The sequence below is a fragment of the Palaemon carinicauda genome, chromosome 15 (genome assembly GCF_036898095.1).
Source record: "Palaemon carinicauda isolate YSFRI2023 chromosome 15, ASM3689809v2, whole genome shotgun sequence".
In the NCBI taxonomy this organism is placed as follows: Eukaryota; Metazoa; Arthropoda; class Malacostraca; order Decapoda; family Palaemonidae; genus Palaemon; species Palaemon carinicauda.
The window spans coordinates 18070903-18095864 of record NC_090739.1 but is presented as its reverse complement, the minus strand read 5'-3'; the positions used below and the strand labels follow the sequence as shown (position 1 = coordinate 18095864).

Genomic DNA, 24962 nt, shown 5'->3' with positions numbered 1-24962 from the left:
AGAAGCTATCGATAGAAAGTTGCTTGGTACAGCTTTTCAGAATGTTTCGAAAATAAGTCAGGGAAACATCATCAAACTGCGCAGCTACACGACAAACCTGCAATTTCTTTGGATGGTATTTGTCGATGAAGTCAACCACGTCTTGATATTTTCCTAACACCTCTTTTATTTGCGCGGAACTTATTGCAAGTTCACTCATACGGACGCCACGCTCATGCTTTTCAATAATTCCTTGCTTTACTTCTAAAGAATGCATTCCCTTATTCCTTTTCTCACCACTACCACTACCACTTGCGAAACTAAGCCTTTTAGGACCCATGATTTTCGTAAAATACCGTAAAAGGATGAATGTAAAAAATCACGATTAAAACACAATTAATAGCAGAACGCACAGGGAACAACCACATAAAGCCAACGAGAACAGAGGACTGACCCAAGCCACGCTAATTGAGGGTCCCTCCGAGGTTGAAGTGCTGCCTTCTATTGGCAGAAATAAAAAACACATCAGGCGCTATGAGCACCGACTACGCATACGAGTATTGTTTACTTCGGGTGTCGAAAAAAAAATTCGGGTGTAGAGTAGGAACGTGTTCGAATTGTACTTCGTGTGTCGAAAAATTCGGATACAACCGGTACGACGAAAATTGCTACTTCGTGTGTCGAAATAAAATTCGGGTGTAGAGTCAAAAATTTGCTCGAATTTTACTTCGGATGTTGGAAAATTCGGATGTAGATACGTTCGTGTGTAGAGGTTCCACTGTATAGTACTGTATATGTGTTGTTGTGATAAAACACCTTTAAAAAATATCATTTACTGTATGTCTAGTGTGGTGTACTATGAGTATTCTATCCTGGATTGGTTTCTATAAGAGAAATTTAGGTAATTATTGGACCTAAATTATGTCATATATCGTCAAAGGGAGTAGTTTTCACCCACGTAAATTATACCTTATGGCGGTCAAAAGGTTGAAAAATAGTTCCTTTTGTGTGAACCCTTTCATTTATTCATAATTTCTTTGGCTGTCTCCTTATTTATTCAAAGTATTGAGCTCTCATTAATCTGACTGACTAATAGTAGTAATGTGATGTTCTGTTTGAATATATTTGACAAACTTTTTCCTTTATAATATGTTTGTTCCTACACAAATGGAAACCATCGTTTTCTTTACTATAAGGGAATGATAACTGCGGAGCTGGAACCTGGCAGGTAGTAGGCTGGCCAGGGCACCAGCCTCCTCTTGAGAAACTACTGCTGGTGTTTTTGGGTCCTTTGACTGGCCAGACAGTAGTGTACTACGTTGAATCCCTCTCCCAGGTTTGGACCATTTTTCCTTTGCTTACACATTCACTGAATAGTCTGGCCTATTCTTTCCACATTCTCCTCCGTCCTCATACATTTGTCAACACTGGGATTACCAATCAATTCTTCACTCAAGGGGTTAACTATTGCACTGTACAATAATTGTTTAGTGTCTACTTTCTTCTTGGTAAGGATAGAAGAGACTTTAGCCGTGATGAGCAGCTCTTCTATGAGGAGGACACTGCCAAATCAAAGCTAGTCTCTAGTCTTGGGTAGTGCCATAACCTCTGTTTCATGGTTTTCCACTGTCTTGAGGTAGAGCTCTCTTGCTTGGGGGTACATTTGGGCACACTATTCTATCTCATTTTTCTTCCTCTCGTTTTTTGTAGTTTATATATGAAAGATTTATTTTAATGTTACTTTTCATAAAATATTTAATTTTAATTGTTTATTACTTCTCTTGTAGTTTATTTATTTCCTTTTTACCTTTCCTCATTGTGCTATTTTTTCCTGTTGGAGCTCTTAGGCTTATAGCATCCTGCTTTTCTAATTAGGGTTGTAGCTGATGATGATGTTGTTGTGTACACCACTGGCAGGTAATTACCCTTCCAGCGGTGCTCATTATAATCTCAATTGGCTTTCTGCTGTCAAAGAGTACACTTTCCTCTTTACTGGAAACTTTGGCAGTTTTTGCTTGAAAAGGGACCGCTGAGGTGGGAAAGGAACTGGACTGTTGGACGAAGGTTGCAATTAGGATCTAGGATTAGGATTAAGACTGATGAAAATGAAGGAGCAAATAAAGGTGTTAAGGGAGGAATTACGGTTTATGTAGGGAAAGGGAAGAGAAGTTGTCAGTAGAGAAAGAGAAGTTATCAGTAGAGAATGCGAGGTTGTGTTGCGAGAATGAGGAGATGAAAAAGGAACTGAAAGCACTAAAGGGGCCTTAGAAAGAGTTGAAGAAGGTGTTGAGATAGGGATGCAAGAGAATGAGGAACGAATGGCGAAATGAGTGGAAGCTATGATGGGTCAAGTAATGGAAATGATGAAAATGTTCATGCTTGATGGTGCAGTTGGAGGATTGGCTTCTACTATAGTAAGGATGAACAGAAAGGTTGGAGGAAGAATGAGAGGAATGGTAAAAGTAATGTGAAGAAAGAAAGGAATAAAGGTCAAGATGTGAGTGAGGATGATCATGAATAGGTGAAAGTGGTAAGAAAAATGGTAAGCAAAGTATGATTAGCGATTGGAATTTAAGTGTAGAATTAGATTCGTTGTATTCGAACTAGAGAGAATGAAACGAGCAGGGATTAAGCAGTGAAGATAATAGTGAGAATAAACTTGAAGTGTGTAAGACAGTTTTTATGAGAGAGGTACTTCGGTGTGAAAGATTTAATGAACATGTCAGTAGAGATGTGTATGACTTTTTTAGGCAGTATGAAATGGTTTCTGGACTTGCTGATGCTCGTAGTCCAGTTACCAGTTCAACTACCCAAATGGCTATCCTTTCTTTGACACCCATATATGTAGAGGTTCCACAACTTGGTAACCTCCCTGTCATTTAACGGGTGGAAACTAGTATTTCCTTTAACTGAAAGGCTTTTTTTTTTTTTTTTTTTTTTTGAGGCACTGCATAGGAGATGTCTGGATGCCTTCCTAGATCATCTGCAGCTGTTTACCAAAAAAAATGGGCCATCTTCTGTGATAGGTGTCGTAAACAGTACTTCTCCAGTCAAAGCCTCAATGCAATTTATAGCTGATTTCTTAGTCTACCCGTGCCGAGAGAAGCTCCTCTTAGTCTCAGGGGTGAAAGACTAACAACTTGATGAGGAGCTTCAAGCAGTCCTGTTCTCCCAGTGAACTCAAACCCCATATTGGGACATCACTAGAGCTCTTGCCTCTTTTAAACTCTCGTTGTAAGTCATTAAGAACGGCATCAGGGAGGTGCCTTACACTTAAGACCATGTTTTTGCTGACGCTCCCCTTGGAGAAAGGGTAGGCAAACTTCATGACATCATGTTTTTCATAAGTCATTCCGAGGGATGTAAGGAGGGTTTGATCTTTTGTGCCTGAGTTTGTGGTTAAGATACAAATCCAAGCAACCCATGATGTGAGGTTCAAATCCTTCTCTATCTTCTCCCTTAAAGGTGCGACTAGCAATCGGGATGACCCACTTCTCTGTCCTGTGAGGGAACCAAGATGCAACCTCAAGAGAAACAAGTGCCTCAGACCAGAGCACAAAATGTTATTTCTTAGCACTGGCAGTGTGAAGGAGCCAATCTTCAAGAGACCTATCTCCTGGCTTCATGAAACCATTATCCGTACTTCCCCTTCCTTGGATAAAACTCGAATGGCCCTTTTAAGAGTGCGAGCGTATGAAAGAATCAGCTTCACCCTTGCCTTCAGGATAAATCTGTCCATGGTGCAAGTGCTGAAGGTAGAAGTCTGGAAAAGCCAGACAACCCTCACCACCCACTATCTGCAGCAGTATACCCAAAAGTCCCTGGATACATTCTCCTTGGGACCTGTGGTAGGTGCTCAAGAGGTTGTGTAGCAAGCCTAGCTCCCTCATGGAACAAGAAGTATCCTGTCTAAGATAGCGGTCACAACACAAGTCCAAGAATGAAAGGTAAGAATGTCTGACCCTTTTTCCTTTCTTCTTCCTCTCTCGTGGGATCCCAGCAGTCATGCCATTATGCAGCTGGAACAGATGAGCAATGCAGGTAGAGCACCTATTCTTTACATCAATTTGTATTGAAGTTTCTCCCTCATGCTTTATTACGAGGGGGAGGATTGAGAAACATATGCATTCCCATCAATATTATAAATGCCACTACATTTGGACATAAAGTCTGTTAGACTTGAGGTTCTCTTAAGGCCGTCCACTTTACATAGTGTAGGTATATCCTAACACTGACATCTCTATGCTCAGGTAGTTGCAGGTTGAACATGAGTCATGACTTTAGCTCTTGTCCATGGCCAAAGTACATTGATATTTCTGGAATCAGAAAAATGCTACACCTCCTCAGCATAATCCTCCTATTAAAGGTCAAAAGTTTATATTACACATTGCACATGGGAACAAATCACAAATTTTTTTTATTGATTGTATTCTCCTAACCATACAAAGCTGAGACCTCAAAGTTGCACTATCTACCTCAACCACCCCGCTAGTCGCAGACCAAAGGTCAGAGCGAAGTTGAACGCCACCTGTTGGGTTTGTAGGACTTTCCTTCCCCCTAACAGCCAGCTGTGTTTATCTCATTAATAGTTTAACAGCCAGCTTCCAGCTACACAGAAGTCATACTCCTATTAAAGGTTTCAGATGGTTAGGAAAAATACAAATTGATTAAAAGATTTGTGATTTTTTAGTTTTATAGCAAATGCATTTATGTAGTATACTGTACATGAAAACAATAAGTTTGAATATGGGGTTATTTAGTTTTGATACTGAATTTATGCTTTTAAACATTAAACTTACCTGCTGGTTATATAAAAATAGCTTAGTCTCTGACGTCCGGCAGAAATTAAAAACTCGCGGCAATCGCAGATAGAGTAGCCAGGTGTACACCAGCGCCCTCACGCGAGATACACAGAACCATTCCATACTTCTCCAGATCTTCTCTGCCGCCATTGCTGGCAACATCGTCGGAATTCACTCGCTAACTACCTTGGATTTTGGATAGTTATCTTTGGTGATGTACAATTTTTGGTTATTGGCTTTCGCTTGTTGGATTTTGCTTTTGGATTCTCTTGAAACTTAATTGATTTGGATTATTTGGATTATTTTGACCCTTGCTTGTTTTTGATCTCTTAACTTTTCAATATGGCCGACCCCTCTCCCTCTTATAGAAAGTGTGTGAAAGGGTGTAAAACCCGGCTTCCTAAAGTCGCTGTAGATCCCCACTCAATTTGTACTAAATGTAGGGGTAAAATTTGTGAGTTTGGAGATCGATGTGAAGAATGTGTTTCATTGTCTGAGAGTGAGTGGCTGGCTTTTGAGCGCTACTCTCGTAAATTAGAGAGAGACAGAGTTAGGCGTAGTTCTTCTCGTTCTAGAGAATTATCCACTTCCCATGTCATTGAACCTAATCCTTCCCCTGTAGTGGTAGTACCAGATCCCACTACTGTATCGTCTGAGCCTACACTTAAAAATATGATGACCGCGATTCAAGCCCTCAGAGTAAGGGTGGAATCGCTTGCCGCGAACAGGAATCAGCTCATGTCCGACGTGAACCAATTAAAAAGTGTTAGTGCAAAAAGTACGATTAATGTGTTCAGTGCTGTGGAGGGTGCGTCTGCTCGAGCCTGTCGTTCACCTAGCCTTAGACCTCTTCCAAGCTCCCCAACCCCTGGGAGAAGGAATTTCGATCGGCGAAAGGGAACGAGAGGCATTACCGCTCAGGCAGACGTCCCCACGAGTGTACCTGTTGTCGCATCATGGGACGCTCACCCTCATCATGGGAAAGGTGAGGTTAGTTTGTTATCTTCATCTTCGGATGACGCTACGCACAGCAAGTGCTGGCGTCAAGCCTCCAGACCTCTTAAGAGGAAAGTGGATGCAGTAGCTCAGTGTCGCGACGCTTCACCGCAAGAGCCTGGCTATAGCCATTGGGACAGTCCAGAGCGATTCCCTTCGTTCGTCTAGGGTTCTCCTGCTAAACGTCCTGATAGGGTGTCAGAAGCTAACAAAGGTCTATTTCAGCCTGATGCGTTTCTTGTTCCTGAGTCTGGTATTACGGTTCATGCACCACCGCTTCCGTCAGACTGGTTTCCGTCTTCTGAAAACTTGGCGCATTACGTAAGTGATGAAGAAGGGGAGTTTGCGGTTGAAATTTCTTCACCTGTGTCACCGCATGTTGATCCTAATTGTACTATGCTGCAAGGCATGCAACACCAGCTCTCGTCCTTTATGCAGTCTTATCAGCCTGCTGTCAGCAAGAGTATGGTTGGCCAAGATTCCGATCGCAGGGATTCTTCGCTTCTTGACTCTAAGCGCCGGAAGGCGTCTAGTCTTGTCGCGCGTGATGACGTTCAACCGCCTAAGCGACAAGCAGTTATACACGACTATGAACGGCGTGATAAGGTGTCTGTGTCTCTTCGAGTTCCTGATTCTCTTGATACTAAACGTCAGGCTACCAAGGGTGACGCCGAGCGTCAACCTTCCAAGCGTGGCGACGATGCTAAGCGTGACGGCGAGCGTCAAGCTAGACGTGACGTCGAACGTCAAGCAAAACGTGACGCCCAACGTCAGTCAGATGTTGTTCGACATGCAGTCGGACGTGACGTCGAGCGCAAGAGTAGCGCACGTCATGAGGTCGTCAGCCATTCCGAGCGTCTAGATCGCGTGCACCGTAGTGCCGATTCTCATGTTCGCGAGCGACGGCCTTCTGAGCGTCGAGCTTTGGTTCATAGTGATACTGTACGTGATGACCGTGCCTCTATGTTGGACAGTGGTCGGGCTCGTAAGGAGTCTCCTCTTGTTCTGCAAGATACTGCTACGACGGTTAGTTATTTCGGAGGAAGAACCCGATGATCACTTTTCCCTGGATGAAGTTTTGGATGATTTCTCTGAGGGAGAAGAGCCGAAGACACTTCGCCACTCTGTCATTCTTAAAAAGATTATGAAAATCTTTACAGAAGTTTTTCCGGACCATTTTGTTCCCATGGCCCCGCGTTCACCTCCTTTGGAGTTTACCTTAGGGAAAGCAGCGAAAGAATCGCTGTTCACTAAGATGGTACTCTCTCGTTCTTCGAAGAGAGCATTAAGGTTGATGGGTAATTGGATGCAGTCCAAAAAAGACCTAGGCAAGTCAGCCTTCACTTTTCCCCCAGCCAGATTAGCGTCCAGGTCTAGTGTATGGTACGAGACAGGAGAAGTTCTCGGCTTGGGAGTTCCTGCCTCTGCCCAGGGCGCCTTCTCAAGCCTGGTAGACTTTCCTCGTCGTTTGGCCATGAGGACTAAGATTTTATGGTCGATGTCTGAGTTCGATCATATCCTCAAAGGTATCTACAGAGCATTCGAAGTGTTCAACTTTCTCGATTGGTCTCTGGGAGCCTTGGGGAAGAAAGTTTCTGCACTGAAAGATCCTGACACTGATAGCTTTATACATATTATGTCGTGTATGGGTAAAGCGGTTAGAGATGGCTCTAATGAGTTAGCAGCCCTGTTCACAGCCGGGGTCATTAAGAAGAGAGCAACAATGTGTTCTTTTCTTTCTATGGGGGTCACTCCATTCCAGAGTCGGAATTGCTGTTTGCACCTCTTTCTCCTTCCCTGTTTCCTCAGGAGTTAGTGAGAGAGGTTGCTGCCGCCTTGACCCAGAAGGCAACTCAAGACTTAGTCTCCAAGACGGCAAGGAAGGTTCTTCCAACTTCATTCACCAGCCGTAGACCGAAGGAAGATACTTCCTTTCCTCAAGTTTCACAGCCGTTTCGTGGAAAGTCCATCAGTAGGGGTAGCTTCAGACCCGATGGGAGAAGGACTAGAAGGAGAGGTTCCAGATCTGGGCGAAGCAGAGTCTGACTGGTTTCGCCTCCAGACAGCAGTGGGGGCCAGACTGAACAACTTCTGGCAAGCCTGGGAGAGAAGAGGAGCAGACTCTTGGTCCGTTCTTGTTTTAAAGGAGGGGTACAAGATCCCGTTCGTTATGAAACCTCCATTAGTTTTAGACCCTATAGATCTCTCTCCCAGATACAAGGAGGAATCGAAGAGGCAGGCTATGCACCTCCAAATGTCTCTCTTACTAGAAAAAAAGGCAATAGAGAGGGTGCGAGACTTGAAGTCACCAGGGTTTTACAACTGCCTATTCCTGGTTCCCAAGAACTCGGGGGGATGGAGACCAGTCCTGGACGTAAGTATCCTTAACGACTACGTTCAGAAGACAAAGTTCTCTATGGTGACTCAAAAGACTGTGCTTGCAGCAGCAAGAAGGGGCGACTGGATGGTCTCGTTAGACCTCCAGGACGCTTACTTTCATATCCCGATCCATCCAAGTTTCAAGCATTACCTGTACCTAAGATTCATGTACAGGAAGGAGGTCTTCCAGTTTTGGGCCCTGTGTTTTGGCTTTAGCACCGCCCCTCTAATCTTCACGAAGATCATGTTGAATGTAGCGAGTATGCTTCACTCAAGAGGCATCAGAGCCTCCTTGTATCTAGACGATTGGCTTCTCAGAGCTCCCTCCTTCAATCGCTGTCTGGAGGATCTGCGTCTGACATCGAGTCTGTCAAAAGAGCTGGGTCTTCTTGTTAACTCAAAGAAGTCCCAATTGATTCCATCCCAGAAGATTCTCTATTTAGGGATGGAAATTCGGAGTCTAGCTTTTCAGGCTTTTCCGTCACCCTCAAGGATACAGCAAGCCCTCCTAAAGCTTTGTGCTTTTCTAAAGAAAAACGTTTGTTCGGTAAGAGAGTGGATGAGTCTACTGGGAACCCTCTCCTCACTAGAACAGTTTGTTTCCCTGGGAAGACTAAACCTCCGGCCTCTTCAATTCCACCTCAATTTTCATTGGAACAAAGAGGAGAGCCTCGAGATGGAAAGCATTCCTGTTACGGAACCGATAAGAAAGTGCCTCCAGTGGTGGAACGACCTAGGCAAGCTTCAGGAAGGTCTTTCCTTGGAACAAAGGAGCCCAGACCTTGTGTTGTTTTCCGACACCTCGGACTCGGGGTGGGGAGCAACACTGGGCAAGTCAGAGATCTCAGGTCTGTGGACAAATGAAGAGGAGAGCCTCCACATCAATCAGAAGGAGCTGTTGGTAGTCCTGTTGGCCCTCAAAGGTTTCGAAGGGTTAGTGTTAAACAAAGTAATGCAAGTCAATGCTGACAACACCACAGCATTGGCATACATAGCCAAACAAGGCGGTACTCACTCGAGGTCACTTTACGAGACAGCAAGGGCTCTTCTCGTTTGGGCGAAAGAAAGAAAGGTAACTTTGTTTACAAGATTTATACAGGGAGAAAAGAACGTGATGGCAGACAGCCCCAGCAGGAGGAATCAAGTTCTGCCCACGGAGTGGACATTGCATCTGGAAGTATGCGAGAAACTTTGGTGGATTTGGGGTCGCCCGTCCAGAGACCTGTTCGCAACCTCAAAAACGAAAAGGCTGGAGACATACTGCTCACCAGTTCCGGATCTCGAAGCAACACATAGATGCTTTCCTGATGGATTAGTCTCACCTGGATGTGTACGCGTTCCCTCCATTCAAAGTGTTGTACAAGGTGTTACAAAAGTTTGTGTCTCATGAGGGAACCAGGTTGACTCTAGTGGCTCCCTTTTGGCCGTCAAGAGGATGGTTCACAGAGGTACTGGAATGGATGGTGGACGTTCCAAGAAGCCTCCCATTGAGAATAGATCTTCTCAAACAACCTCACTTGGCAAGACACCATCTAAACCTCCAAGCTCTACGTCTAGCTGCCTTCAGACTATTGAAAAACTCGCAAGAGCTAGAGGATTTTCGAAGGAGGCAGCTAGAGCTATCGCTAGAGCAAGGAGGACTTCTACCATCAAGGTTTATCAGTCCAAGTGGGAGGTTTTTAGAGAATGGTGTAGAAATAACTCAGTTTCTTCATCCAGTACCTCTGTAACGCAAATTGCCGATTTCTTCTTAGACCTTAGAAGAAAACACAACTTTTCCTCCTCGACCATCAAGGGGTACAGGAGTATGTTGGCAGCCGTCTTCAGACAGGAATTTAGACCTCTCAAATAATAAAGACCTTCAAGATCTTTTCAGATCATTTGAGACTTCTAAGAAGCATCAACAGGAGTCACCAGCCTGGAATTTAAATGTTGTTTTAAAATTCCTCATGAGTGACAGATTTGAGTCTTAACACTCGGCTTCTCTTAAAGGTCTGACTTTGAAGACACTTTTCTTAGTAAGTCTGGCAACAGCTAAGAGAGTCAGTGAAGTTCACGCCTTTAGCAAGAATACTGGCTTCAGAGACGGAAAAGCCATATGCTCCTTACAGCTTGGATTCCTGGCCAAGAACGAACGTCCTTCTCATCCATGGCCTAAATCTTTCAAGATTACTAACCTCTCTGATGTGGTTGGTGAAGAGTTGGAGAAAGTCCTGTGTCCTGTTAGAGCACTAAAGTTCTATCTGGACAGAACCAAAGATTTAAGAGGCAATTCAGAAGCTCTTTGGTGCGCAGTCAGGAAACCTTCGTTATCTATGTCTAAAAACGCCCTATCATTTTTTATAAGACTTTTAATTAGAGAGGCTCACTCACACTGCGGTGAGGCAGACCTCAAGCTGCTAAAAATGAAAACTCATGAAGTTAGAGCTGTGGCAACTTCTGTAGCTTTTAAACAAAATCGTTCTCTGCAAAGCATCATGGACACAACCTTTCGGAGGAGTAAATCTGTGTTCGCCTCTCATTATTATTATTATTATTATTACTATCCAAGCTACAACCCTAGTTGGTAAAGCAAGATGCTATAAGCCTAGGGGCTCCAACAGGGAAAAATAGCCCAGTGAGGAAAGGAAATAAGGAAATAAATAAATGAAGAGAACAAATTAACATTAAATCATTCTAAAATAAGTAACAACGTCAAAACAGACATGTCATATATAAACTATTAACAAGATCAAAAACAAATATGTCATAAATAAACTATAAAAAGACTCATGTCCGCCTGGTCAACAAAAAAGGATTTGCTCCAACTTTGAACTTTTGAAGTTCTGCTGATTCAACCACCCGATTAGGAAGATCATTCCACAACTTGGTAACAGCTGGAATAAAACTTCTAGAGTACTGCGTAGTATTGAGCCTCGTGGTGGAGAAAGGCCTGGCTATTAGAATTAACTGCCTGCCTAGTATTACGAACAGGATAGAATTGTCCAGGGAGATCTGAATGTAAAGGATGGTCAGAGTTATGAAAAATCTTATGCAACATGCATAATGAACTAATTGAACGACGGTGCCAGAGATTAATATCTAGATCAGGAATAAGAAATTTAATAGACCGTAAGTTTCTGTCCAACAGATTAAGATGAGAATCAGCAGCTGAAGACCAGACGGGAGAACAATACTCAAAACAAGGTAGAATGAAAGAATTAAAACACTTCTTCAGAATAGATTGATCACCGAAAATCTTGAAAGACTTTCTCAATAGGCCTATTTTTTATGCAATTGAAGAAGACACAGACCTTATATGTTTCTCAAAAGTAAATTTACTGTCGAGAATCACACCTAAAGTTTTGAAAGAGTCATACATATTTAAAGAAACATTATCAATACTGAGATCCGGATGTTGAGGAGCCACCGTCCTTGACCTACTTACAATCATACTTTGAGTTTTGTTAGGATTCAACTTCATACCCCATAATTTGCACCATGCACTAATTCTAGCTAAATCTCTATTAAGGGATTCACCAACCCTAGATCTACATTCAGGGGATGGAATTGATGCAAAGAGAGTAGCATCATCTGCATATGCAACAAGCTTGTTTTCTAGGCCAAACCACATGTCATGTGTATATAGTATGAAAAGTAATGGGCCAAGAACACTACCCTGTGGAACACTGGATATCACATTCCTAAAATCACTATAGTGCCCATCAACAACAACTCTTTGAGATCTTTTACTTAAAAAATCAATAATAATGCTAAGAAACGACCCACCCACTCCCAACTGTTTCAGTTTGAAAACAAGGGCCTCATGATTAACACGGTCAAAGGCAGCACTAAAATCAAGGCCAATCATACGAACTTCCAGACCACAATCAAGGGATTTCTGTACAGCATTGGAGATTTTGAGAAGGGCATCACATGTTCCAAGGCCTTTACGAAAACCAAATTGCAAACTAGGGAGTAGATGATTACCTTCAGTAAACCTATTAAGAAGTTTTGCCAGAAGACGTTCAAAAACTTTAGATAATATGGGAGTTATGGAAATTGGGCGGTAATCAGTGGGATTTGAGCTACCACAAACACATTTACATAGAGGAGTAACATTACCAATTCTCCAACTAGTGCTAAAAGCTCCTCTTCTTGCTAACTTGCGCAAAATAACAGATAACTTTGGAGCTAAGAAATCTGCTGTCTTTATAAAAAACAAAGGAAAAATACCATTTGGGTCTACACCTCCATAAGCATCAAGGTCCACCAACAGAGCTTTAATCTCACGAGATCGAAAAGCTAAACTAGTTAGTTTAGCCTCAGGAAAACAGGAATGAGGAAGTTCAAGTTTTTCATTACTCTGTTTACTGTCAAAAACATCAGCCAAAAGGGTTTCTTGAAACATGTCCAGACTCTTTACGAGGACTGCTACACTTTGGGACCATTCGTAGCAGCGAGTGCAGTAGTGGGTGAAGGATCTACCACTACATTCCCCTAATCCCTAGTACCCTTTTTCTTCTCTTGGAACTTTTATATATTTTTATGGTTGTTTGTGGAGATTGGTCGACAGTTCCGCAATCTTTGATTTAGTCTGGTGGTCATTTTGTTCCTTGAGAGCACCCGGAACAAGGGTATTAGTTGAGGTCCTGTCAGCATAGAGGTTATTTACCGGTTTGACAGCTCCTAGAGGTCTTCAGCCCCCTGGGTGGATCGTTAGATCTCATAAGGAAAGCGGACATAATGAGGCAGGTAAGTTTAATGTTTAAAAATTATATTTTCATAATAAAATAAATTTTGAACATACCCACTGGTTATATAACCTTTATTCCCACCCTCCTCCCCTCTAGAGACCTATGGGCATGGAACATCTGGAGAAGTATGGAATGGTTCTGTGTATCTCGCGTGAGGGCGCTGGTGTACACCTGGCTACTCTATCTGCGATTGCCGCAAGTTTTGAATTTCTGCCGGACGTCAGAGACTAAAGCTATTTTTATATAACCAGTGGGTAAGTATGTTCAAAAATTTATTTTATTATGAAAATATCATTTTACTTGACTGTGAACTTTTTTATCCTCATTTATGGAAATCTGTATTATGATATTTATAATTTGTTCTTTTTTTTTTTTTTCCAGTGGCTCATGTTATTTTTTACAAAGAGCAGCCCCTACTAGACTTCATGAAAGAGAATCGTGTGATATCCGAGGATGATTATGATGCAGGAACATTAAACAAACTTCTGGATTTTAGTCAACATAAATTGTTGCTGACAAAGCTGAAAGGACTAAAGGTAATGTTTAATAACACATGAGAAATGGTAGTTTTTAGATCTCTCACCGATTTTGAAGTGTGAAAGATGCATAATGTTCCTTCAAAGTCCTCTAAAATATTTAAATACAGTAATAACTCGTTTATTGCGGGTAATGGGGTCCGAAGCCCTCCGCATTGGGTGAAAATCTCTCTCTCTCTCTCTCTCTCTCTCTCTCTCTCTCTCTCTCTCTCTCTCTCTCTCTCTCTCTCTCTCTCTCTTTTTTTTTACTTGACTCCAGTAACGACCGTGGCGACGATGACAGAGCTGTGCAGTATAATGAATGTGATGGTGTTACTGCACAGGTACAATGAGGCCTTTAGATTAGTTCAGGAAGTTCCGCATTGTCAGATTCCATTGGTGTTGGTAGAGGCAGCCTCACCATACAAAGGCACACTTTTGAGGCAGTATCTCTTTTGAAATTTATCGACCCGCCTTTGCTGGCTGTAAAGTCTCATTCTCAAGGAGGCGAATCACTCGTGGCAGAGCTAGTACTGGCTTGAGGTTCGTCAGAATCATCTTCAGCGGCTTCAGCAGCATCTCCTTTGTCATTGTCATCGGGCAAGATTTGATCATAGAAAGATTTGGCCTTTGTTCTGACCATATTAATGTCCAAACTCATGTATTTTTTTTTCCTGCAATCAGCAACCCACAAGGCTCATGCAGCTTCTGTTTTCACAATTCTCTTATTAAGTGGAGTTACCAAACGTTTTACTTCTTTATTGAAGCTTATTGCAGCAGTTTTGCAGATGTTAGCTACGTCTTTTTTTTATGTAGTGCACTGTCAATTCATTCACTCCATAATGGCCTGCCACTGCAGCATACATAACTTCTGCCCTGTTTCAACCTATCTAAAAGTTTGACCTTTTCACCGATGGTCATCATCTTCCTCTTCCTCTTGGGCTCTCTAAAGGAACCTTTCGCAGGGGCATGGCACTTAGGAGGCATTGTAAGGGCGTAACGAAAAGTTAATTTCGAACACAACACTGAGACACAGTTGACAGCATGAACAAGAGTGGCGAGATACAACAATGAAAGAAGCTGGGAGAGGATGTGATTATGCACAGCCACTCAGCTCATGGGATACATCCACACGTGCTCTCATTCATCGATCTCATGCCGAGAACCAGAACCAATCCCGTGCCTTGTCCGAGTGCCTGTGGGTATTGACAAAGCCTCTGAGAGAGCTTCTCTCTTTGTCTGGCATCCTGGGCTGGGAAACCGTTTCGTTTCTCTCACGCATTACAATGAAACAACGTTGCTTTCTGCAACATGGCTGGCAATGTGGTGGTATTTTTTAATTTTTTTATTTTCGATGAATATTCCGGCAGGACTGAGATATTCAACTGAACTTTCATCTTTGTTTGAATCTTCTTAAGCTTGACCTGGGGTTATGTGGCACCCCGGCGAGGCGTCTCTGTTGGGGCGGGTGGCTGCCATTGTATAACGGCCACAGTTACTATGTCCGCCACTGTGTCCTCTCCGCCGCTGACCCTGTGGGCAAGAAATTTGACTCAGCAAAATGATAGATCATCAAAAATGGAGCCAAGGGGATACAGCTCTTGGCTAATGTTGATTTAGCATCTCAGAACATCGAGGTCACAAAGCAATGTCTTTGTGTCTGCCGTAGTCTCGTTATCATTTGTTTTATTACCCAAAATATTTGCTTAACACAAATATTTCCTGTCTTGTGACTCCGCGAAACTTGAACAACGAGGTGGAGGAATTACTGTGTATTAATTTTTTGTTGGGATGAAATGACTGAAGTACTATTTTTATTTCACCAATATAGCTTTCGCCTTGCATGATATGTCATTGGGGGGGGGGGGGGAGTCTGATGTGCTTTGTGGTCGCCAAGTACTCTCTTGTTAAAAGCTGGAAGAGGGAATGAGGCTATTAGTTATAGAGGAGCGTATTCACCACCTTTGTCGGTATTGAGTTATACATAGCATTGTATTCCCCAACCATTCTAGTTTCTGAAAATACTCCACAAACCTATCTCTGACATTGGCAATATAGTAAAAAATCGTCTCTTGTGAAATTATTTACTCGCCGGTATGGAACGGTATAGCAGGTCACGAGCGAATGTAACTAATGTTTACATTACACGGCCAATGGGAATACGCCTTACTGTCGAAAGGACTCTCGGCCAATCAGCAGCCACCATCCAAGTATTGGCTCGTCCCACTAGTCTGTACCTTTAACTCACACAGCCTTCTCTGTGTTGTAAGATTTTGTTAGTTTTTGCACTGTATCATGGATGCCCAACAGTCTGTGAGTATCCCATGACCTTCAGGAGGGCATAGACATAAGTAATGTGAAAGATCGAGTTCATAATGTGAAAAAAGAAAGAGAAATAGCAGCAAAGCGTATGTTTCCCGAAGAACAAAGAAACAGGGTCGTGCACGTTGTGTTGCGCAGCCATATGGCGATGATTGCTTTGGGAAGATTACTCTTACTATTGTTTTGGAAGATAGGCAATTTTGTGTGTGTGTTTTGCATGTCATAGCAAGTAAAACTAATATTAAAATGATTTTATTAATGTTAGGCAAAAAAATAAAAGTATAGTACTTGAAATTTGTATAAAAACAATATAATTTATTTGCATTATTTTTGTGTATTAATGTTGTGTTATCATACCATTATAATTTTTTTCTTTATTTAATATTCATTCATACGTAAACTAGGTTGATATAATATACATACGTAAATACATACGTATTTTACACACATACACACGTGTGTGTGTGTGTGTTTTGCATGTCAGTAGTATGAAAAAATAATATAAGGGATTTTGACGTAGGAAAAATCTATTTTTGGGTGAGATAGCCATGTTGTCCAGATGGAAGTTCCTTCTGGCAACTTATACAGCATGATATTTCTGCGATTGATATTACAAGAGAATTACCGTCAGGTATCACGAGGTTCCAACCCCCCGGAAACGACTATCCTAAGATATCGTGTATAATCAGCGATGTATCCTAAGGTAATCATAGATATCTGCACCCCAAACAGACCTTACCCAGTCTAATCCACTAAGGGGAATGATAAGTAAGGAGCCGTTACACTTCCTATTACCTTCGAGTGCCCCTATATGTTCCTGCTTCTTATTCCACGTCGCAGCTGAGCTACTGTGGAATAGAAGCCTCCGAGCAAAGGGGCGGGGAAAAGTAGGACGTAACGGGTGGGCCATCAGGACGACATGGCTATCTCACCCAAAAATAGATTTTTCCTACGTCAAAATCCCTTTTTTGGGCTCGAGCCATGTCTTCCTGATGGAAGTGTACCAGAGAATTATTTATACTTGGTGTGAGGCTTCTCCATGGAAAAACCTGCCATAAATGGGGGCTCGCCACTTATATGATGAAGTATAATCATAAATTTCTACCTTGAAAAGAATCCAAAATGAACTTGATTTGGTAAATATGGTAGTGTTTTAAGGGGAAGAATCTGTGACCCTCTATCCACCATCCCTTTGGTGAAGAACACTCCGTGTAGCAGTTGTGAAGAACACATATTACCAATATCATGAGCGTAGTGAGTAATCATTGAAGAACCAATACTCATCGTTATATAGATTCTTAATGTGCAGTGTTGGTAGAAATTGACTATAATATGCTAAGTTTAATTATACTAGGAATTAAGTCTAGCAGTAAAATCATCCAACATTATATCATTTTCATTACGCCATCTATTTGAGCAAATTTTAATACAGTATATATGAACAGCATTGTGATCTACCAGTGTACCCTAAAATATATTCCCGATAAAATTCTTTACCTAAATAATCATGAGGGGAGACAAGATGATATATCCCCTAACTCCTTAAGAAGGAGAATTTAAGATAAAGAATATTGCCATATATGGCTAAATGCAAAATACAGTGTCAAACCCAACCAAAGAAACTGAATTATATTAAACTCAGTTCTAAAATAGGAATAGTATGCTCACCTAGGTACACTTATAAAATTCAGAGTAACTAAATTGAGTCCTGAATTTTAAAATATTTGAAATTGTTTAATGTAGATATTGAAGCAAAAACCGAGAGCTTACTTATTAAAGAAAATAAGCACTTGAGGGCTACGTTGTTGCAGCAGGTTTTATAACATTACCTGCTGCCACCACAAAATGACGAACTTCATCCAATTGCTTCATATAATGCTTGAAGAACACCCTCATGTGACCCTCATCTCTAGAGAGAGCCATAATTTCATTAATCAGAGCACCAGAACCCATAGCGATTAGAAAAATCGCTCTTTGAGATAAAACTCGGAAAGACACTGTTTGATCGTCAATTTCCAAAGGTAGTTATAAAACTTTATCCAATAACCAGGAGATCGGCCTCGGTGGAACTGCTGGTCTCAACCTGGCGCAAACTTTTGGAATCATGGCGAAGAGAACAATTAAAATCTTTGTCAAAAGCATATAAAATGGGTCCATGTAGGTCCAACTTGCATGATGCAAAAGTGGAGGATGCTAAATCTTTCGCATGTAAGTCAATCAGAAAGCCTAAACAAAAATCCATAGATTTAGAAGTTGGATTTTTATCTTCCACATGTCGAACCCAATTCTTCCACGAAGTTTCATACCGATTCAAAGTAGTGGAAGTTTTATAATTTTCCGCAAATGCCAATTTGTCCCGTTGAATTTGAAATCTTTTTTCCCAGGGCTAATGCAAAAAAATCATGAGAAGAAGGTCATTCGGTTATTAGGATGAAGCGAAGACAGTTGTCCACTGCACTTCTTGAGACAGGCTCGGGCTGGGTAGAGGTATCAGCCTGAAGTTCATCATGTCACCAAAGGATACCAGTTGCTCTTCAGCTAAAGAGGAGCAACCAGGGCTGCTGTCCACCTGAACGATCAGAACTCGTCTAACACCTTCAAGAGAAAATTGAAGGGTGGGAATACATTAATCTTCTCCCAATGATTCCAATTCATGATTAACACATCCATGCCTATCACCTCTAGATCTACATATGGTGCCACATAATTGGGAAGTGTCTTGTTGAGGCTCGTTACAAACAGGTCCACTTGAAGACCTGGGACTACCTCCTGCACGAAAGGGAATGATTCATCTAGAGACCATTCTGTCTCTAGTGGATGTGTTCGAGAAAGAGGGTCTGCCATCCCATTCCGGATTCCGCGAAGTTGAGAGGCAGACAGAAATCACCTCTTCCTCTGGGCCAATGAAAATATGGTGATCATTACATGGTTTATTTGGGGAGATCTTGACCCTTGCCTGTTGATGCAATGAACTATTACTCTGCTGTCTAATACGAGACAGAAATGAATGTCGTTTTGTAATTGTAGGCTTTGCAGGGATAAGAAGACTGCCATGGTCTCCAGAATATTGAAGTGGAATTGCTTGAAACTCTGGGACCAACTACTTTGCATTTTCTTGAGTGGAGCATGACCCCCCCAACTGTCCAGTGAGGGGTCCGTAGGTAGAATCACTATAGGAGGAGGAAAGGGCAACGGAACCGTCTTGGAAAGACTCCTGGCATGTGACCACTGACGGAGTTGCCGTTGAAGCAACTCCGGGGTCGTCTTCTGATGATCGCGAGGAGCTGTGGAAGCTCCTTTCTTCTAAACCCTGCTTGTATCTTTGAGTCTGACCTTGAGGAGAGCGTTCGTTATTGAAGTGGAATTGCTTGAAACTCTGGGACCAACTACCTTGCACTTTCTTGAGTGGAGCATGACCCCCCAACTGTCCAGTGAGGGGTCCGTAGGTAGAATCACTATAGGAGGAGGAAAGGGCAATGGAACCGTCTTGGAAAGACTCCTGGCATGTGACCACTGACGGAGTTGCCGTTAAAGCAACTCCGGGGTCGTCTTCTGATGATCGCGGGGAGCTGTGGAAGCTCCTTTCTTCTAAACCCTGCTTGCATCTTTGAGTCTGACCTTGAGGAGAGGGTTTGTTATAGAAACGTACTGAAATGAGCCCAGAACCCTTTCCTGACAATGTCTTGTGGTCTTTCTCAAGTAGATGAAAGACCAAACTGACCAGGCTATTTCCTTCCTCTTGGCAGAAGGAATAGAGAGGGCATGAGTCTCTAGATTCCTACGAATCCCTAACTACAGGAACCCTTGAGCCCGGTTCAGCCTTGTCTTCTGGAAGTTTATTTTGAATCTTAGATATTGGAGGAATCTTGCCATGTGATATGTTGCTTCCGTGCATTCCCTTGCTGAGGGAGCTGGAATGGCATAGCTCTGAATATATAAGCCTTTCTCTCTAGTCTGAAATCAAGGTATGGGGAGAAGCATCGATCTATCGGAAGATGCTAATAAGCGTTGGTAAGATCTATAGAGACGGTGTAAACCCCCCGAGGTAGTAAGGTCCGTATCTGCGAAATAGTCAGCCTCCAGAATTTGTTGCAAAGAACGAATAGAATTAGATGGGACAAGTCGAGAATAGTTCGAGGAATTATCGAAACTTTCTTTGACAAGCAGAATAGACGACTTTGAAACTTCATAGATTTCGTGCAATGGATAACTCTTCTTAAAAGGTCCTGCGCATATTGTTCCAAATGTGGTGTTGATTTCTGGAAAAATCTCTTGATCCTCGGGGTTTGTCTCTTCCATTACCAGCCTAGACCGCTGGAAATCACGCTTTGTGGCCAAGGACTGAACAGCCATCTGTCCTTGAACCATTTCAGTCTTCCCCCTACTGGAGTATCCTCATTGTTTGGTTGAGTATGTGTGCCCTTAGTTCCCCTGTTACTTCGGAGACCCCGACTCCTTGGCCTACGTCCTCTGTCGGACCGACCTCTACCCCCTCTTTCAGTCTTGGGGGACGAAAGGACGAGGTCCCTTGTTCAAATCTAGGATTGAATGCTGGGTACCGTCAAGTCACTGGGTGAGGAACAGTGAAAGGATTCTGCAAAGCACTACCTGAAGCAGAGATGAAGGGCCTCCTAAGGTAAGTTGGTGTACGGACCCTCTTAGGTTGAGGGCCAACCTCAGGAATAACTTCCCTTTTTTTGAGATTCCCCATCTCTGGAAAAGACTCCCATGTTCTGCTGCTGCTTTATCCAAGATCTTCTTTACTAAATTCTGTGGAAAAAGATCTTTACCCCAAATACAGGCGTCAATAAGACGCTTCGGTTCATGACGAATGATTGCGGATGCTAAAACATGCTTCCTGCAGACTTTTTGAGCCTGAAAAAAGTTGAAAATATCCTTCATAAAAGTAGCCACGTGCATCTCGGTCAAAAGTAAAAAGACGGGCATCAACGGATTACCAATCATCATTTCCACAAAGCATTGAAGAGACATCGATGCTGATAGTCTCTCCTTAGTTTCCAATTCCACCTTAAGTAGGTATGCCGGAATTTTCGGCAGTCTTTCATTAACTGCCGGCTGGCTATATCCTTATCTAATTTCCCTTTAGCAAAAGTAAACTGAATATCCAACCTTGTTTAGTGTCAAGGGGAAGAACGAGTGACACAGGTTTCCCTTCTTCCAAGACTAGAAGAGACTTACCCTCCTTGAAGGCCTTTTCCACAGCCAAAAAGGCTTTCGAAGTAAAAGGAAAAATTGTGTCGGGTGCTATAAAATTGGCTAACCTTTCAGTAAAAGCACCTAATTGTGTGATAATACACCCTACTGTCTTTATTTCCTTCACTGCCAGATGCCACGCTCTGGTGTGAACTAGAAGGATCGTTTCTTAAGGATAGTGTCGTCCCCACGGGCCACCTTCAGCTAACCTAACATTGCAAAAGGGGTAGGCCTCTATATCTGGATAAAATTCCAGATCAGCAACCGGTCTAGAGCCTAGCTCTTCTCCAATATGAGAAATACCCTCTGAAAGCACTGCATGATTGCCATACCTTCACAGGCTCTGTTGCGTGTAAGAGGGAAGCTGAGAAGGTAAGACCTTAGACTTAGAAGGATCCTCTGGAGATTTCAAAGCCTTAATCTCCTCCTGTAAGGCTTTACCCATCCTTCTTTGGTATTCTTGGGTCATATCCATACAGGCCTTCATGTTTTCCAATAGGGACCTATTTTCCAAGTTAGATGAGAATTTAGGAAGTGTTGGTTCGCCTGGCTCTACCGGGGAAGGAGGAGGGACAGAAACCAGAGGCGTACCTGAAAAGGAAGGCATAGTCGTAACAGTTGATAGAGAAGCCACCGTAGTGACAGCAGTTGAAACAACGGAATGCACCGAGTCTCTCATGGAAGTCACACTAACCTCGTCCAATTCGGACAAGTAAGAATCATCCACATGAGGGAGGGGTTCATCCAAATCTACTACCGACAGGAGAGCCAATTCTCTATCCGGAGATAAAGAAGAAACCGAGGATAAATTGTCCGCGTCAAGGCTTAAAGAACTTAAAGTTTCATCTACATGGAACTGAACAGTAGGAATGGGTCTAGGTGGAGCGTACCCCAATACCGAGTTCGGGACCGCATTCGGAAAAAGAATATTCTTCCAAGCTACAGAAGGAAGATAAGGAGCCTTTGGCTCAGCATTCTTTTTGTGGAAGAACACCTGGTTGTCATCAGAAACATCCTTCAATATCCATCCAGAATAATGTAAGTCCTTACACACACTGCAGTCCTGAGAGCCCCAATAGGAGATTGGACCCTTCATTCTCCTGCATTGAGCATGTATCCTGCAGGTGTCATGACCACAGAGATACCTTACGGTCCTGGCACATAACCGAACTCAACAATGTGTCTCCTTCGAAGAATCCGCCTGTAAAGAGGAAAACGACCATGAGTACCTTAGTCTCTTTAGATCACCACACTGAAAGGAATGGGTTAGTATCATTCAAAATTTCAGTCTAGAAATTGGGAAATTAAATCCCAAAATAGGTGTATTTACAATTTGTGATCAGAAAGAGAAAAAAGGGCCTCAATATTCAGACTCCTTTTAATGGCATTAGGTTAGAAGTAAAGCCAACTGAAATTGTCCCCTTTTATCATTTGAATATTGTTCATATAAAAGAGGGAACAAGAATGCTCATCAAAAACAATATCCTACTCTCTCTGCAGAGAAAGGCCTAATAGGAAGGTAATGGAGTCACCTACCTTACAAAATATATCGACGCATCGATAATTGGAGCAATCAAAGATAAAATAGAAGGCTATTCTTTAAACCAAAATCTGACAAGGGGGATCGTAATAAAATCCCACTTGTAAGATGTACAATCCAATCCATGTCCTCAAAGGATCTGAATAAAGTGATGGAAATAATTAGCTAAATATAATAGTTAAATCTAAAGTCTAGTTAAGGAGAATCTTTCACAAAAGAGAAACCCAAAACTGATCAGCATAAAGATACCTCGCAAGTTGTAGAAGTAAGGTCTTTATGGCACTTGAGGTTTGTACTCATAAATCATATGCCATCATAATATAATATCCATGCCGTCCTTAACGGTACAGATAGGTACGGCATTGTCAACTCCCAAGGCTTTTCCTAAATCAGGGGCACAATAATCATACCCAAGCTTGGGCGAGAACTGCCGCCAGTCATGACAGTGTCGGTAAAGACGGCAGCAAAATAAATGACGATAATTTGTATCAAACATCATGTCGTAACAAAGAGTGTAGCAGTATAGGCCACATCAATAACATAGCGACGTATCACTATAAAATGGCCCGGTAAAGGAATGCCGTCGGAGACTACGAAGCTGTAAGTACCGGTATTGCTTACAGTCTGACAACTCTCTCTATAAAGAAGAATGCTGCCGGGTTAATAGGCCAGAACCCCGAATGGCTAGGCCTTAAAAAAGGAAATGCTGTCGGAGACGACGAAGCCGTAAGTAGCGGCCTCAGTGCTGGCATCTTTGAGTTGGTAAAACCCCTACTCTTAAGAGAATGAGCCAGAATGGCTTGAGCTTTGGTGAGATCGGACACGATCACTTCCTTGGGTTCAGTCTCCTCCTTTGAGGCCGGTTCGGACCTGAGTCGGACGTAACAGTCCGGGTAAGCCTCAAAGTTAGGGAAAAATTCCACTTCTTCCAGGAGGACAGATCCGATCTTATCATTGATAAAGATCTTGCCAGTTGTAATTGGCATATGCTCGGCGTACCTCCAGGGGTTAAGCTCCGAGCAGTGAGGGAGGTCCTTGACCGAGATCTTCTTCGGTTGCTTGAAACCTATGAGAGTAGACCTGAACTGCTCCTGAGTCTCTCGAAGTTTCTTGTCCATTAGTGCCTCCAGCATCCGGAAGACCTCTTCGGTGGTGGGTGGCAAGGGTTGCGAGGCGGCGGAGGTAGAGGGGACAGATTCCTCGGTCACTACAGGGGTTACCGGGGTTGTTGAGGCGACCTCGATCTCCGAATCAGGGTATTCCACCTGATCATCTTCGTAATCTAGATCCTCACCCATGAGGGTCCTTTCGGTGTCATCTGACACTTCCGACATATGCTCCACCTCGTCTATATGACACTTTCGAAGTGTCTTCGCAATGTCGGGTTCAACCACCAGTTGGATGGTAGGAATCTGGTCCTGGGGAACCACAGAATCCTGAGATGCTATGGGGAAAAGCATGGCCCTCATCCGCTCACTTGGAAGTTAAGGCCCGGCGGCGTTCTTCTGGAAACCGTGCACCCATTTGCGCAGTTTCTCTCGAGCGATGTCCCTTACCTCTGTGGATGGAGGGTTGTCGAACGCCTCGTCAAGGAGGCCTTTGCAGATTGAACAGTTCTGCGGATCCCAGTACTTGAGGTCGCCTTTCTTGGCGACACAGGGGGCGTGGGTCCGGCACGCCGTATGCCCGTAGAAGTCCGGGCGGCGAACTCCGCAGAAGGAGCTCTCACACTTCACATACTCCTCCTGTAAAAGAAAGAGACTATGAGTACATGGAAGGCATAGATATGGCTTACATTACTCTTAAATTAAGAATAACTCAACTCTAAGATTAGCTTATTATTATAGATTCAGGATAGGTGAGCTAGAAAGGAAGTAGGAAGACACATACTTGTGAATCCCGTCCAGCCGGTTACCGTGACCTTTTCTGTAGTCAATTCCTCAGGACCTGAAGGTTCTAAAGGAGGGAAAATCCTTATGGATGAGCCAAGCTTAAGCCTCCTTTTTAGGAATTGTCCACAGACTGGAAAGAGTCTGAAGTCATTCAGAACCTAGGGAGGGAGAGGGGGAAAATAGGATAAAACCCCCTCAATAGTTAGGTAGGTCCCGGCAAGAGACTGCATTGAGAAGCACAGAGTATGCTGGAGATGTTGTACTGTGCAACCGTACATCATAGCCACTATTTCAGTAGGTATAAGATACCAAGGGGGAAGTGGCCAGGCTATCCGGCTGCATCAGATCAACTGCCGGCACGGGGCCGGCAGCTGTGGAAGGGGTGCTTGTCCATTAAAGCCTCATTTAGTGGCGCCGGCAGACCGGCGGCCGGTCCAGCGGGGTGAATCCATCTAGGGGTACACACTGAGTGACAGAGATGGTAGACACCAAAGGGGCGATCGCCGGCAGAGCGGCGGATTCCGGCAGCCGGCGGGCTGTCGGCGTGGTGAGCCTTAGTTGATCTCATAAGATGTATGGGGCGGATA

At 43.1% G+C, this 24962-nt stretch overlaps 1 protein-coding gene across 1 annotated transcript in view; it reads left to right on the top strand.

The window, feature by feature from the left end:
• LOC137653900 (protein argonaute-3-like) overlaps positions 1–24962 on the top strand; it is a 189921-nt gene that overhangs the window by 53635 nt on the left and 111324 nt on the right. The window contains exon 5 of the mRNA XM_068387527.1: positions 13274–13428. Coding sequence (XP_068243628.1) covers positions 13274–13428 — 155 coding nt within the window. The remainder of the gene's footprint in view (positions 1–13273; positions 13429–24962) is intronic.